This window comes from Buteo buteo, chromosome 5 (assembly GCF_964188355.1).
Source record: "Buteo buteo chromosome 5, bButBut1.hap1.1, whole genome shotgun sequence".
Lineage (NCBI taxonomy): Eukaryota > Metazoa > Chordata > Aves > Accipitriformes > Accipitridae > Buteo > Buteo buteo.
Window position 1 is genome coordinate 30,565,180 of NC_134175.1, and position 15,819 is coordinate 30,580,998.

At 38.7% G+C, this 15,819-nt stretch overlaps 1 protein-coding gene across 1 annotated transcript in view; it reads right to left on the minus strand.

Moving 5' to 3' along the window:
- Window positions 1–15,819, minus strand: part of RAPGEF4 (Rap guanine nucleotide exchange factor 4) — an 80,440-nt gene that overhangs the window by 43,134 nt on the left and 21,487 nt on the right. Inside the window, exons 3-7 of the mRNA XM_075028435.1 lie at window positions 12,965–13,018; window positions 12,560–12,666; window positions 10,537–10,658; window positions 8,881–9,064; window positions 1,915–1,999 (exon numbers count right to left, since the gene is read on the minus strand). Of these exons, the coding sequence (XP_074884536.1) occupies window positions 1,915–1,999; window positions 8,881–9,064; window positions 10,537–10,658; window positions 12,560–12,666; window positions 12,965–13,018 (552 nt within the window). The remainder of the gene's footprint in view (window positions 1–1,914; window positions 2,000–8,880; window positions 9,065–10,536; window positions 10,659–12,559; window positions 12,667–12,964; window positions 13,019–15,819) is intronic.

The following is a 15,819-nucleotide window of genomic DNA, read 5'->3' on the forward strand; positions in this document are numbered from 1 at the left end:
ACATACCACACCAGTCACCTCTCCCAGAATTTTTTCCCAACAGCCAGTACAAAGCACCTCCTGTTTGCAGTCTGGAGAAGAAGAGGGATAAATAGAGGTGTTTGGACAAGTTTTTTTAGTACACTGACCAGTGAACACACCCACAGGCCTGTGATTTCTATAACAATTAGCTCACCAGACTCTATTATAACCTCTGCCTAAAGGCAATGATGCTTTCATGAGGACAGGAAATACAACCCCATTAGCACTGTTCTGCACATTGTAGAGAGCGTTCCTATCCATATACATCCTCAGATGTCTTCTCAGTTGGTTCAGTCATTTGCCTCTGTAGTGAATGTATCCTCTTGATGAAGCCAAGAATTTGATTTGTTTTTAACACTGTATTATATAATTGTTTTTCATTCATACATTAACCTCACAGGCTTCTCTAGCAGGGATTAGTTCACCACCATGCAACTTGAGTTTTATCCATTTTACTTCCTGCTGCTTGTGGCATATCTAGAAAACATATTACTTTAGGAATTATGCCTTTCTTAAAATGAATAAACATTCCATTTGCTTTCAAGTCGATTGACCATTGACCTTCTGGTTCATAGGAGCAATGCTGTCTGTTGCTCCTCTGAAGATTTCCTCTAAGTTAACCATGGTTTCTGTCCTCTGCTTTAGTTCATGTTGCACATAATAGGCTGGAATTTCCAAATTCTTACCAAAAACATGGAATCAACTGCAATTCTTCAAAATGCCAAGTATTTCTTGCAGTTTGTATCATTTACCAGTTTGTATCATTTGCCATACTTGTTCTATAAGCTACTTGCTGTGGATTCTGACCTCAAGTCTGAATTCTTCCAAGCTGGAAATATTTTGTGGTTTGGATTTTTTTGTTCTGGTTTATGTCTGTAGTATCAAGAGTGTTCTCCACTCCCTCTCAGTATCTGTCTATCTTGGGTAGTTTCTTTTGTTTGATTTGAAAAGGGTTGTTTCTGGATCTTACAGAAGTCTTTCTTTAAATACTTTTTTACCTACATCCCAGAGATGCTTAAGGATTTTGGCTGGCAGTTCCCTCTTAGTTCAGTTAGCAACTCTGGATGCATATTCTTTTTAAAAATATTGCTCAGGTGTTATATGTTTGCACAGAGTACTTTCTTTCTGTAATGCAGCTTCATAAATAGCTGCATCTGTCCAAGTTAGCTGAGAATTATTGAAAATATCAAGAGCTTCCAGAGGAGCTATTGTCAAACATAAATCTACTTTCTGACTGGCTTTCTTTTTCTGAAAGCACCCACATCTTGCTGCTACCTAGTAAAGTGCTATTTAGCTTGTTTCAGTTGCCTACACAGTGTGTCAACAATGGCGAGACTTTAAACAGTTGTGTTCTCTCCTCCAGGCATTTTCTCCATTTCATGTATTCTTGGCTCTCTGCACTGTTCTTGCCCACTCAGAGAGAAGGTGCGTGATGAGGCTTCCTTCACTCAATGACCAAACTCCAACCAGACAGCACTGCACACTACACCTTTCTGCACTGTGTAACTCCTCCTCCTAACTGGTTCAAGCCAAGACTTCTTACAGTTCAGAAATCAACATCTATTCTGCAAAATTCAGAAACGCCACAGTCCCAGGTGTCAGGTCAGACTGCATGCATCTTAATTTAAACTCAGATATGGACTCAGATGGAGACATCTGTGCCAAGTGAGTGAGGTAGGGGCTGTGCAGGAACACATGAAAAGAATTATATCTGACAACCAAAAGACAACCTACATCTGCATAGTGCTTGGGTGGTCCTCACAGGTGGGAATAACTGCTTTGCATGGGAAGTATAAATGGAAATGGTTATAGGCGCTCCAATTCTAATAGAGCACCAGAAGTCAAAATTCAGCCTCCTTTTTGGTGATGAGTTGTATTTTTAAAAATACTTACTGTGGTAGAAAGATGAGATAAGGCCTTAATGTGAAGAAGTTCTTCATATATAAATTCTAAGTCATCTACAGTTCTCTGGCCAGGCCTATAGAAAGAAGATAAAAAGGACAGCAAAATGCAATAAATGCCCAAAATAAATGCTTCAGAGAAGTACAAAACAACATAAAATGCTGTTGTACTGCCTACTGAAAGGTACATCCTCACTAAACAGGGACTGAACGATGGTTCTGGCTGGAGGACTAGAAACACACAGAGGATGTAAGTGCTATGAAAGCACCCGATTGACACTGAGCAGCAGCCATAGCAACCACCTTAGAGAGATCCTGATTAAGCAGCTTTTGTGATGAAATCAAGTGTTCTATATGTAAAATGGTCAGATAAATGAGAAATGGTACATAAAGATCTGTTCCTTTCAAAACGACTCCCAAGTGTGAGATCTGCACTATTTTTCACATGTGGCACTATTTAGTTGTAGCAAACAGACAGTAGTAGTGGTTTGTAAAGGAGTGCATGAATTTCTGCCAAAAAAATTGGAAGAGGCAGCAGTGCATCCTGGAGGACAGTAAATGACTGCTACAGACTTAATGCTGAGTGCTGTTGTTTAGCCACAAAGGTAAATAAGAACCACCCAGTAGTTTCAACTTCTCTCACTGAAAAATACAAGAAGCTGCCATCGATAAAAAGCTTGCATTGATGAAGGAGTAATCCTCCTATAGCACAACAAGGAATAAGGCTGCCACTGTGACTGAAACAATTACATTTCTGTAGTCTACACACTAGAAGATTTTCTGATTGCTAAAAAGGGACACAAATACTCTGAGAACTGCAGTGTGTCAAGAGATGCTTTGGAGGATCTAATAAACAGTACCCATGAGAAGGAGTTGTAGGAGCTTGTGAGTAACTCCAAAACTTTTTCCCACTCACAAGATTCTCTTCAGTTTAAGTAAGTGTCTAATACAGCTTTATTTTCTCAAAGGACAAATTCTCCTGTGATATAATTTCAGACAGCACATTGGAGCACATACACACACATAGAAAAAATCCTTTAAAGCATTACCCCAAGTTACTTTCATAAGACTAAGTTCTTTCAAACAATGTGTTTTAGATTTGTGAAAAGCAGAATATAAGTAATTAAATCAATGGGCCAAGAACAGAAGAAAAGAGCAACTTAGTCATAAGAAAGGAGAAAGGATAAATTTAAGATGTGAGGAAATGGGATACAGGAAGTCCAGTCCAGGGGCAGGAGTTTCAGAGGAGAAGGTTTACATGCTTGCATTAAGAACAGGCTAGTGTGCAGTTCCAAACCCCACTGTCTGCAGTGTTGTCGTGGTTTAACCCCAGCCAGCAACTAAGCACCACGCAGTGGCTCACTCACTCCTCCCACCCTGCCCGGTGGGATGGGGAGGAGAATCAAAGACAAGTAAAACTTGTGGGCTGAGATAAGAACAGTTTAATAATTTAAATAAAAAAGAAAATAATAGTAACATCATAATAATAATAATGATGATGATGATGAAGAAAATGAAGATAACAAAAAGAGAGTGAAATATAACCCAAGAAAGACAAGTGATGCACAATGCAATTGCTCACCACCTGCTCACCGATGCCCAGTCAGTTCCCGAGCAGCGATCTGCCCCTCCCAGCCAACTCCCCCCAGTTTATGTACTAGACATGATGTCCCATGGTATGGAATACCCCTTTGGCCAGTTTGGGTCAGCTGTCCTGGCTGTGTCCTGTGCCAACTTCTTGTGCCCCTCCAGCCTTCTTGCTGGCCGGGCATGAGAAGCTGAAAAATGCTTGACTTAGTATAAACACTACTTAGCAACAACTGAAAACATCAGTGTGTCATGAACATTATTCTCATACTAAATCCAAAACACAACACTATACCAGCTCCTAGGAAGAAAATTAACTCTATCCCAGCTGAAACCAGGACAAATGTGTGGTATCAAAAGAATTAACAGCACAGTTGAATCTTGGACAGCCCTAAAAGAAATGTCACAATGAACCTTTCTGATATAAGTTTTCTTCCTAAAATGTCAATATTATAGGAGATTCTAGCATCTAGAGGATCAGGAAGGTCATATAAAGAAATATAGTGCTCTACAGGTTTTCTGCCTAATCACCTCTTGGTTCAACAGTCTGTCTAAATCATGTGTGAGGTAGAGGGAGCACCCAGCAATTGTGTCACTCTGGAATTATATTGCATCTTTTTGCAAAAGAAGTTTGATGGGAGACTTCTTTTGGATGAACAAAGTACTGAAGAAGTCATAGAAAACATAAGGACAACTGACAACTTTCTCTGCTAAGCAAGCTGTATTTTTCATCTGTTCTTCACTTACCAATGACATGCATTTATTATTACCCAGATTAAAGACAAATTTAGACAAAAAACGTTTTGCATTTTTTTTTTTTTTTTCTCATACAGACTGGAATAAACTGTTAAGGGAGAAACAGAAACTGGTTTGGTACTGCTATGCCCTCTAGTGACTCAAAGTACTCTTTACTATTTCTAAATCTGGCTTGAAATTATAAGGTTGCCACTCTTAGTGATTTATGTGGGGCAGTATCAGCTTAATTAAGTACAGAATAAAGCCAAGTCAGTACTTGCTACATTTCACTGGAGATTTAAGAAACACAAGGTAAGGATTTTAACAAATACTACTTCCCATAGGAAATAACAACTTTAATTTTATTACATGCTTGCAAAACCAGTGTGTTTTGGAAAATGGAAAACAGGGTAACAAATTAACAGATTTCTACATGAAATTAAGATATAAAAGGATGATGTCTTATTACATCAGATCTCTATCAAGACAAAAGGGTACACTCTTCTTTCAGGATGTCCATTTGCCTCCTGTGTTAGCACCTTGGGAGGACTGACAATCTATAGTGGATGTACCCAGGCTTTACTTCTGCTCCTGCAGATGTCACGTGGAGAGATATTAGGCATCACTGCTTCTGTAAAACCTGTGTGGTGACCCACTGATGTTGATTTGTAGGATCCTGCTGTGTAAAGACCTAGTTTCTGCAGGGGACACATTCTAACAGCAATAGCTGGTTATAGACAGGATAATAAATGGAATAGGTAGAGAACGAGGGTACACATTAACGGACAGGAGAACTCAGGCGATATTAAGTGATCAATAAAAACTGTTCAGTGTTTGGAGAATTTATCAAGGTCAGAGTCATTGAGCTTCTCTGTGACTAGGATGTTGGCAATATAATAGTACTTTGCCATTGATAAACCATGTACATACAAGCAATATCATTGATTATTTTTATTACACAGCTAACCAGAAAATTCTCAGATAAGAACAAGAGAAAAGATCAGAGACCCCATAACACTGTGATTATATGTCAAATAAGCATATATTTCCAGAGTACAAATTTTGTCTTCAAGTACCATAAAAAATGTATAGAAGACATGAATAATTTTACCCACTACCTGTGTATGAGTGTGAAAGTGAATGCACGCTCACTTACTCTAGCGCCGTAGCTAATTATGTAATCTTTGTACTTGAATCAGTGCTTGTTGATTAACTCCATAAATACCATTTACCACATATAATACCCATAAATGTCAGTGAACTGATATGTGGAAGGATAATCCGTATTTCTTGTCTGTCCCAGGAATAACACTTGGTTTATTAAATGTCATTGGCAGGAAACTCCACCAAGGACTATTGAACTTAATGCAGTCTTTATGGAGAAATCCAGTATGATTCTTACTACTAATAGCTGGGTGGAATATCTAAATAAAAAATTTAAGAACAAGAGAACAAATATATCTTGCTTAATTTTTACAAGACCTTCAAGAAACTATAGATTCTTAGCAATAATTAAATTGTTATTTTATTTTATATATAATATTATAGGTATTTTCTGTGCTGTTTAGATTTGTTTAGATTTGTTTTTACTTCCTCTCCCTAGCATTCTGTCAAGTTTACTTTCACAAGTGGCACTAAAACTTGATTACTGATCACATGTGGAATCAAACACTCTTTGTACTGAGAAGAAAAATTGCTGAGTGAAGTTACCAAGAATATATAACACAGATTTATTGTTTCAGTCATACTGTTAACTTAATGTAGCCTAGCGTATTAAAAAAGAATATAATCCATAACATCATCTGAGTTAAAACACTGTTGTGTGGTGAATACCATTCGCCCTTTAAAGACTCCTGTTATTATTGTGTTTAGCTTTGTATTATAGCATCCTATTTAATTAGAGTTTACCATCAAGTTAGCTATATCTGAACACCATTAAAATCAAATAAAAATAACTAGAAAAATGTTTTCAGGATGTATTTTCATACTGAAGGATTGAAATGCTTGTAAGGAAGAGCTGTGTTAATTCCACAATATTTTTTCCAGGGACTTGCTCAAGGTCTGCACCTGTGCTCCAGGCATTATAAGGAGCAGAGAGCTGTGTTTGCTACTTCACAAAAAGCTATTTTCACATTCAGTGTATGTGTTTCCAAAGAAAAAAAAGACCACCCAATAGCAACAAGAGCCTGCCAAAAATTTCCCTGAGCTCTATTCTGTTTTTTAAACTATAGAACATTCTTTCACAGTTTGACAGCTAAAATGCTGCAGTTAATGTAATAAACAGAGAATTTTTTAAGTCGGCTGTCAAAACAAGTGACACTTTTTGCTAGAGATTTTCAGATTTTGAACAATAGAAAGTACCTTTCAAAGCAACAGCTTCATTATACAATCAAATTCTCAAAGTAATCTTCTCATCAAAGAATATTGTCTTATTTCTTTCAGGGTAATTATCTGAGTTCTGCAACCTCTCCGGAAATGGCGACTATTATAAAATGCAGCTGTATTGGTTTGAAAATTGTGGGTCCTGCTCAGGTCAGTTAGAGCCAGTGTCTCTGAAGCCCTGACAATTCCTTGAACTTTTGGCAGTTGTAACAGTGTCTAGTCAAAACTAGCAGGACTCTGAGGATTCATGGAGATTTTAACAGCTTTGATACAGCTCAGCCCAGGGTGGATTTTCAACTAACAAAATCATAACGTATGTAAATTGAATACTAGAACAGTAGTTAATATGGTGCCTGGCAGTACAAGCTTGCTTCCATGAGCAAAGGGCAGCAAAAATAAGCACTTTCAGGGACAGGGTTAGGGAAAGATGTCAGGTGGCTGTCAGTCTTGAGAAAACCTCTTTCCCCTCATTATATTGCATGAAAAATCTCCTATGAATATTCTTTCAGATGATGCTGTGCAACTGACGACACAGAGGGGAGAGCAGTACTTTCCACAGCATCGTTCTAGCCTTTCAGCTCGCTGCAAGGACTGTGGACGATAATCAACATTGATCCTGCCATGATAAACTTACACTGGCTGTTCTGAAAGTCATGATGGAAAGCAAATGTAGTAGGCAGCCAAAAACCATGATAACCTAAGGGGGCAATTCTCCAAGAGCCAACCTGCTCAGTCAGCCTGAGACAAAGGAGATGGTAGTGCAGAGTCACAGCACACATAGCACTGCTCATGGTCTCCTAATGACTGATGTCTGCTCATGAGTGCAAGAAGCCCTTTTTTTGCTCCTCAGGGGAGAATGCACAGGACATCTCTGTGAGGACAAAACACCTCACTTCCCTGACACCATAAGGGTTTATGGAAGCACCATGCTCCCAGTCTGGTTTCTCTATGTATTTTGTGTGACAGGGAGTGAGTGCTCCTTTGGCTGTGTTTGACTAGACCTCTAATAAACAGAAGAAAGAGAACTTATACTTGTAAAACTATTGCTGCATGGCAGTGTTACCTATTTTTATAAGCACAAGTATCTGATGGCACCATTTGAAATTCAATGCACAGACAAACACAGGGATAAGAATGGAGCCGGAAAAGGATACAGGTGGAAACAGAACAGGAGCAAGCACTTGTGTTAAGTGGATTCAAAACATTTTTACTATAACAAATGTTTTCACACTGTAGGCAGGGCCCAATTCTATCCCATAGCAAAGACAAACTTTGCCAATGGCCTCAAAGGAGCAGGATCCAGCTTTGTGTACGTATCTTTCTTGAACTGACCCTTACAAGTAAATTTGCAGTGAAGATGACCTTAAGTAATTCATTATTCTCAGTGCTCTTAATTAGCAGTAAAATATGTCTTCAGTGGCCCCTAAACACTACCTGCATAATGAAGAGGTTACCTTCAATGGAGGGTCAAACAGAGTTTATACTGGTTGCTTTGAAGTCACTATAAAGCTGCCTGTAAAAAAGGCCTTTAGCACAGTTTTCAGTGTGGCCAGAATGTATTGCTGAAAGGATGGTTAGCCAACCAGTGAGTGAGAGGACATGATCTGATAGCTATGAAAAGGTTAGGCAGACATCCTCTGTGGCCTAGGCACAGAAAGCATTTTTTTTTTAAATATATTGATTTTATAACAATAAGGATGGATAAATAAACCCACAGAGCCACATTTCACACCTTGCTAGCAAACTACAACAGGCCAAGTCCAGCCTATCTTAATTCAATAAAGTTCTACCAAGGATGAATCTAATTAATGGCTGCCACTGACAACTGTAATTGAATACCTGCTGTGCTGCCGTCCTACCACTCTACTCACTCACAATAACTGAAAGCAGCACGGTTAATTGAATGGCATGTCTATACAGAAAGTGTTAACAGAGCAGGACTCTTCTATTACCTACAATTTACTTTTGGGGAGACTCAGCAATGAAATAAAAAGTCATAATGCAGCATTTTCCCTAAGGTGAGTATGACGGCATTCGTGGCCTTTCATGGTTATTCTCAACACACAGTTTAACCTACAGGCATTAATAAGGACTGGAAATGACTTAATATGGACTTAAGAACTTCAGAGGTTGAACAAACTGGCACTGAAGTGAAATAACCAGCCAAAGGATGCCTGATAATAAATGTAGATTTCTCTTGTTTCCATGTCACAAGGAAGACCCATGTATAATATTAACTCATTAATTTGCTTACGGTTTTCTGAGAATCATCCTCATATGAGCATCTGGCCCAATCTGAGACAGAAGAAGCATAGTGTCCTGTAGCTCCTCATCACACTCCTTTTTCTCTTCCTCGGTTGGTAAAGGGGCATCTTCACACTCATCGTCCAAAAATCGATAAAACAAGTATTTGTCTTGAAAGTGGTGTTCCTGATCCACTGAAAACAACATGTCAAACACTAAGCTCTCCTCATGAAAGTTAACCTTGTAGAATCTGTGTAGCATCATATATGTCACAGATATATTAGTTAAGAAGGGAGAGAAAGCTACAGAGAAACTGCAAGAGTATGAAACATTTATTTCTCACATATGTCCAAATTATGTAGCTTGAAGGGTACACTTTCAAATTTTTACTACAAATACTTTCTAAAAGGCTTCTATATATGTGTGCTGTGGGTGTATGTATAGATACACGCATGTGTATGCACGTGTGTCGTTTTTTCTTATTAGATCTGGTTTTGTTCTTATTGTTTCAAACCATTTCATTTAAGCAAACAATTCACACGGGGTAAACAGTTACATCATGAATTTCTAAGAGGTGTTCTCTAGCATGAACACCTTGCCCTACATGTTTCAGACAGGGCTAAGAGGTAACAAAAGCATCTAAACTCTTTCTGATGTACCAGAAATGTACATCATCAACATACAATCCCAGGGGCAAGTTCATTGACCTGTGTCCTGGTGGAAGAACTTAATGTAAAGACTACAAAGAGAAGACTTCTGAAGAGAAGCTATGATATGGCAAAGGACAAACCCTTGGTCTTCCAAGCAAGTCAGAGTGATGTGTTGAATTGGATACCGTGATGCAGCTTGCAACAGCTTGCCCCTGGGAGTTCAAGGGAATATTGGGCAGGAATTAAAGCTAGAACCCTTAGGGTAAGGAAGCGGTGGAAACAATCGGTCTTCTCAATGTGGAAATTTCTCCCTTGGATATGGGAAGCACAACAGAGGATAAATGGAAGTGTACTGTAATAGAGCTGCTCTTCTGAATTTAATAAAACTGTACATGCAAAGCTTCAAATATGAATATTGCTTTAGAAAGCTACCCTTTTGAGGACTATAATATCCTGTTACCAAGTAAATCCTGCCAAATGGAAACTGAAAGTCAATGTAAAATACAGTCAGAAAACTAACATAAAATCCCAGATCTCTGCACTGGAGTATTTGGAGTGCTGAATTTGGGAACCATTCCAAAACCACTGAAAATCATTCCAAAATGATGGATCTGAGCAAACACAAATGCTCGCATTCACTTCCAAATGCTGCAAATTTTTGTTGAAGATCAGTTTCGTGTATGGTAATACATCTCTTGGTTTTGGCCTGAGTGCTACCCAGCTCTTGCAATATAAGCACAAGCCAGTATAATTATATATTATAAGTATAATTAGAGTTATCATTATAAACTGTTCATTTACTTTTCAATAGTCTCATAAGTTTAAAAGGTATATTGGTAGCAAGATTCATGTAATACTGCCTGTGTGTTGCCCTTGCACTTATAAATGAATAGGCTGCTATGCAGCATTTCTTTTGGCCTCATGTTCCCTTTATTTTTCATTAAAGAGGTCTATAGAGGCACTGATGTCACACATCGCCCATGTTTTAGTCAAGATGCTGATTTTCTTTATCTTACCATGGTTAAGAACACCTTCTTCCAGCAATACTTGCCACATGCCAACAGCCTGGGTTCGTGAATGGACACAAGGACTTTGCTGCATCATCCAGTCAACTAGTTCTGTCCCCACACAGCATTGCCTGAAGGACAAATAAATAGAAATGAAAAGGGAGCTAGCCGAGAGAGAGATCACACACAGTGTCTGCCAAGAACAGTGGTATCTTAAACTCTGTATAATCTTAGCCAATTCTCCCTACAGAAAACACAATGTCACGATCTACTCATATATGCTTGAAATATCAGTGAAGGTGTTCAGTTTTGAGAGGATCACCTCAGCAGAACAAGTGTTTTGGGAAATGCAAAGTTCAGAGGATCAGAGTGAGCCTGTGCCACCCGGTACAAAACCTGTTGCACCAGTGCAACAACCTCCAACCCAGATTTCAAAGGAAAGCTTGTCTGTATGTGGGATGGCAAAAGCCTCATGCTTTTCAGAATCCTGCATGAAAACAATCATCTGACACTGTAAAAGCTTTGCCAATGAGAACAGCCTCCACAGGAAGAGTGAGTGTTATAAGGGTGTTCCTCCATTTGTAACCAAACTCCAGCCACACTGTATTTGGGGACATTGGTTTGTAGGTCCACAGAGTTTCTGAGGCTTTCTCATGCGAGGTGGTGGTCACCTTGCAGCTCCTGACTGACCCAGAGGCAGACAACAGCAGGCCTCAAGTTCTGGACAACGCCCAAAGAGGGGGGAAAAAAGCCAAAAAGCCACATGGTCACTAAGTAAAATTCTTTGTCACAACACCCCCTAGCGCAGCAGAACAGAAGCAATTAAGCAATGAGATCAAAAACTTAGAAATCTATAACTGATCACACACAGAACAGAGAGGAAGTTGGCTAGTCCTTCTAGACAGGCTCTTGTGGCTCCACACTTCATGCATCACTTTCAGAGACCAAGGAAATAGATAATACTGAAACTGCTAAAATTTAGCTTAAATAATGCTCTTCCAATTAAAATCCAATTTTGATGACAAACTTTCCCTCACCTGGTTCCAATCTAAAATCTGGCATTCTACATTTAAAAAACCCAAAGATAGAACAGTAAGAGTTTTTCCCAGTTATGTATAAGATAAAACAGTGCAGCTGCTAGGACCAGCAGTGGTCTTCATTTATCATAGATGCTCTTTTGTTCTTCTAGAACAATAAGCAATGTCATGTCGTGATATATTCTTAGATCAACTCACAAGCTCCAAATACCTTGCATTATTAAATACATTTTGAACTGAAATACGGAAAATCAATGCACTTATCTCAAAAGTGGATGAGCAGCATATTGATTTGCTATTTAGAAAAAGACATACTCAGAGATTTTAAACCAATTTTTATTTAAATATACTCTGGATAATGCATTAGGTATTCGATTTAAACATTGGACACTAAAAAAAATTGATTGTTTCTCAAGGCAACAGTAGATAGATCCTGACGCCTTGAAGTCAGATTCTTATTCTACAAGTGCCATTGTTATCCCACTTCAGCAAGACAGTGCTGCCACCAGCAGGAAGATAAGAAAGCCTGGCAATACACTGAAAAAAAAAATTAAATAGAGCAGAAAATCTGCATAAGGAATGTTTCTCACCAGGTGAATTTTTGAAACTCCACACTGAGCAACACTGCTGTAGCAATCAGTACAGTAACATAACATATTAATGAACTTTCCTGTTATCTCTTACTGATATATGAAGAGAACAGAATCTACATTTTAACTTGATATTGCACAGAATATTCCAGCTAACTATGCTATTAACTTTGGAAGAGTTTTTGTATGTGAATGCTCTGTCCACAATCATGGACTCAATTTCCAGTCAAATTACTTCAGACAAGATTTACCAGGCCCATTAAAGACTGCATAACACCCAGACTCAAACAGCATCACAGAATAATTTCAGACCTTTTGAGGCCTGCAACTATGGTAAGGCATAAATCACAAATCAGAGGATGGCAGGCATAAAAATTCAGACTTCTATACAATCAGCTCACACACCTGTAAGTCTTCAGATGGTATTTACGATCTCTTATCATGTGAGGGGCTCGGGACAGAATTGTATTCCGCAAAATCTTTCCAGCTCTGAGGATCTTTTCTGAAGGAACCTTCGTGATCATGGAGAAAAAAAAGGGACCAAGACACACAGATTTTAAACTTTCTGCAATCTCTGTACTGCCTTCTACAAAACAAAACACAAGTTTTCTTTTCTCTAAATTAAAAGTCCTTGCACAGATGCTTACTTTTGCAAAGCAATGTAATATATTTTCAGGATTTTAAGTCTCACATACTTAGCACATCTAACAGAAAGCATCACTTCAGCTGATATGCATCACACTGTTGGAAATAGGCGTTATTTCCATTTTTCTAGTGGCCTGGCTCTACAGCACACCTATGTCCTATTACCTGTGTAATGGTTTTAGTAGGACGATGTGGGATGTGATGTTCAATAAGAGGTGTCTGAAAAATAAAATGAAATTAAATACATTTGTAAAGGTTAAGCAGTAAAATAAAATAAAGGCTAAAATAAAAAACTGAATAAAGAAGCTGTAAAAACAAAGAATGATGTGTAAGTCCAACCTCTGCCCAGGGGATGTGAGTAGAAAAAGCTCTCTGAAGACATCCTAAAGACAAACTTGGCTTTTAATGCTCAGCAAATTAAAACAGTGACATGACACATGAAGATGAATAACAAATGCATGTTATACTTTCTAAAGTACTAATGAAGTGTGCAATGGCCAAGCATCACACCAGATGAGGCTACATGGGCATAGCTAGCTCTTCCGCTTGCTGCTCTCGATTTGCAGTGGGCACAACAGCATTCTTCTGCACATGGCTGCCTCCACCATTCAGTCCCCCACCACGGAAACTCTCTCGTCCTTCAGCACCTTTTTCTATTCAGCTCTCTTCTCCCTTACAGCATCGCACAAGAAACAGGAATGAAGAAAAAAACTCTGCTCCCACTATCTGTCTTTTCTGAACTATCATCGGGCTTAGCTGGCAACCCTTTTATAGCCACTCTCTGAAATGCAAAAGCATGCAGGCTACTTGCAGAGACCTGGGTAAGGACTTTCACAAAGGTGCTGGTGAAGGAAAAAGAAAAGAGTAAAGCAGGTGACTTGGTTCTGCAAAGGGAAGGGTGAAAGGGAAGACTATCAGGGCTCTACAAGAAAGAAGCAAAGAAGGAGATGAGAGAAATAGCAAAACAGGCATGTAACAATCACGTGAAGGGAGAGAGGAGACAGGAAGCACATGGCACAACACAGAGGAAAAAGGAAAGCAGAGGGTTAAAGGACAGTAGAAATGGAGACAAAGGAGAACAAAACCAAACTTCGGCAGCCACCTCAGAATGATGGGAAGGCATTTTGCTTTGTTGGGACCGGTAGTTAACAGCACGGACCAAATTTACTTCTAGTGTGAAATGTGAGGAGACATGACATGAGGGCTGAATTTGGCTGGCGTTCTGGGCTTGCCGACAGGGCAGATCATAGTGAACACAGAGGTCTCCCACAAGGGCAAGACCTTGCACCTCGGCACATGGCAGCCACGGTTCCCTTACACCCATACACCAAAGGCAGGACAGCCAGGTCAGAAGTACAGTGAAACACATGCCACGTACTGCTGGGTTGCTGGGTATTCGTTTTCTTAAACTGGGCATCTGTTCATTAGCTCCCACAGGATTTTAATGATGTGACAAAGTCCTTGTAGTAATCAAATCGTGCTAGGAGCTATGACTGCACGAGGAGACTATAGGTCAGCCAGGAAGGGGAAAATGAGGGAAGCACATGACAGAAATCAATAAAGATAAGATAATATTAATGGAGAGGCCTGTATATGGAAGACAATGTAAACGGGTTTTCATTTCTACTCATACCCTACAAGAAGTCTCTGAAAAGGCAAATCAATACAATTAAATTGGGATTCCTGATTTTTCTCATTAATAAGTCAACAATTTTTCAAAGACTCATTTAAGTTATAAACATTTCTGTCCCACCAGAAGGGTGGTAGAACATCCCTCAGTATTTCTTGGTTTCTGGCACTGTGTGGAGCATGCTTTAGACAGTCTACACTTGCAGTTAAAGCATGCTAAGAATAGCAAGAATCTTTTGAAAGATGCCTCTAACGCAAACAAAACCATTGAATAACAGTTTCAAACAGGTATATAAATAAACACTGAAGTCAGAGATGTCACTCTGAGTATTAATACTTTTTGCTTCCATTTTCTTGTAAAAGGATTTCAAGTCCTCATCAAGTTCAATAAGACTGAAGGTAAATATATACTTAAATGGGTGGCTAAATAGGTACTGAAGTCATTATGAAAATTCTTTTTAAATTCTACATTCTTAAAAGATCATTCTTTTAAAATCAGTAAAGCACAATATACTCACCCTAGCTTTCAGATCTTAATTCTACTTAGGAACACACTTCAAAGGAGAGATAAAATGTGTAAGTCAAAAAATCTAAGAGACTTTTACAGCAATAGACTAGTGAAAATGAATGCACATTTTTGTTCTTTAGTGTTTCCATTAAGCTCCAACAAAATGCATAAAACTAACAGGTGAAAAAGTTTAATATGGATGAAGATTTGTCAATTAATCTCCTATCCTAATCAAAACAGAATAAAAGAGACCATTTAGAAGAAATCTGATTCAACCCAAAAGTACAGAAAAAACCCAAGGTGAAAGCTAAGGCACAGCACAAGAATCTGCAGAAAGCAGCAGGAAGGCTTATTCACCTACATTTGATCCTGACCAATACAGAAGGATCAGCTGTGATGACAGAAGGTAACTTGAGTGAAGGTGATCATGAAATGATCCAGTGTCAGAACTTTACAGAAGGAAGTAAGAACATCAAAGTAGAAACAATGGACTAGGAAGAAAAATTTCCATAAAAACAGAATACTGATAGCTAAATTCATGAAGCAGGTCATGGCGGAGCAAGTGTAAGGTAAAAGGATTTAAAGAGAGCTGGTAGTTACTTAAAGAAACAATACTAACCACACATACAATATATACTAGCACAGAGCTAGAAGGTGTAGTAAAGACTCAACTTAGCTAAAGAAAGAGCTATTCCCTGACATACAAGAAGGAAACGCACAGAAAGGAGAAAGTAGGGGGTTTACAAAAGGCAAGTATAAAAAATATACTGAATAGCAAAGGACAGAATTAGAAAAGCAAAGGTATAAAATGAGACAGATTCTACCAAGAAAAGTCAAGAGGTACAAAAAACATTCCACAAGTACATTAGTACTAAAACAAATA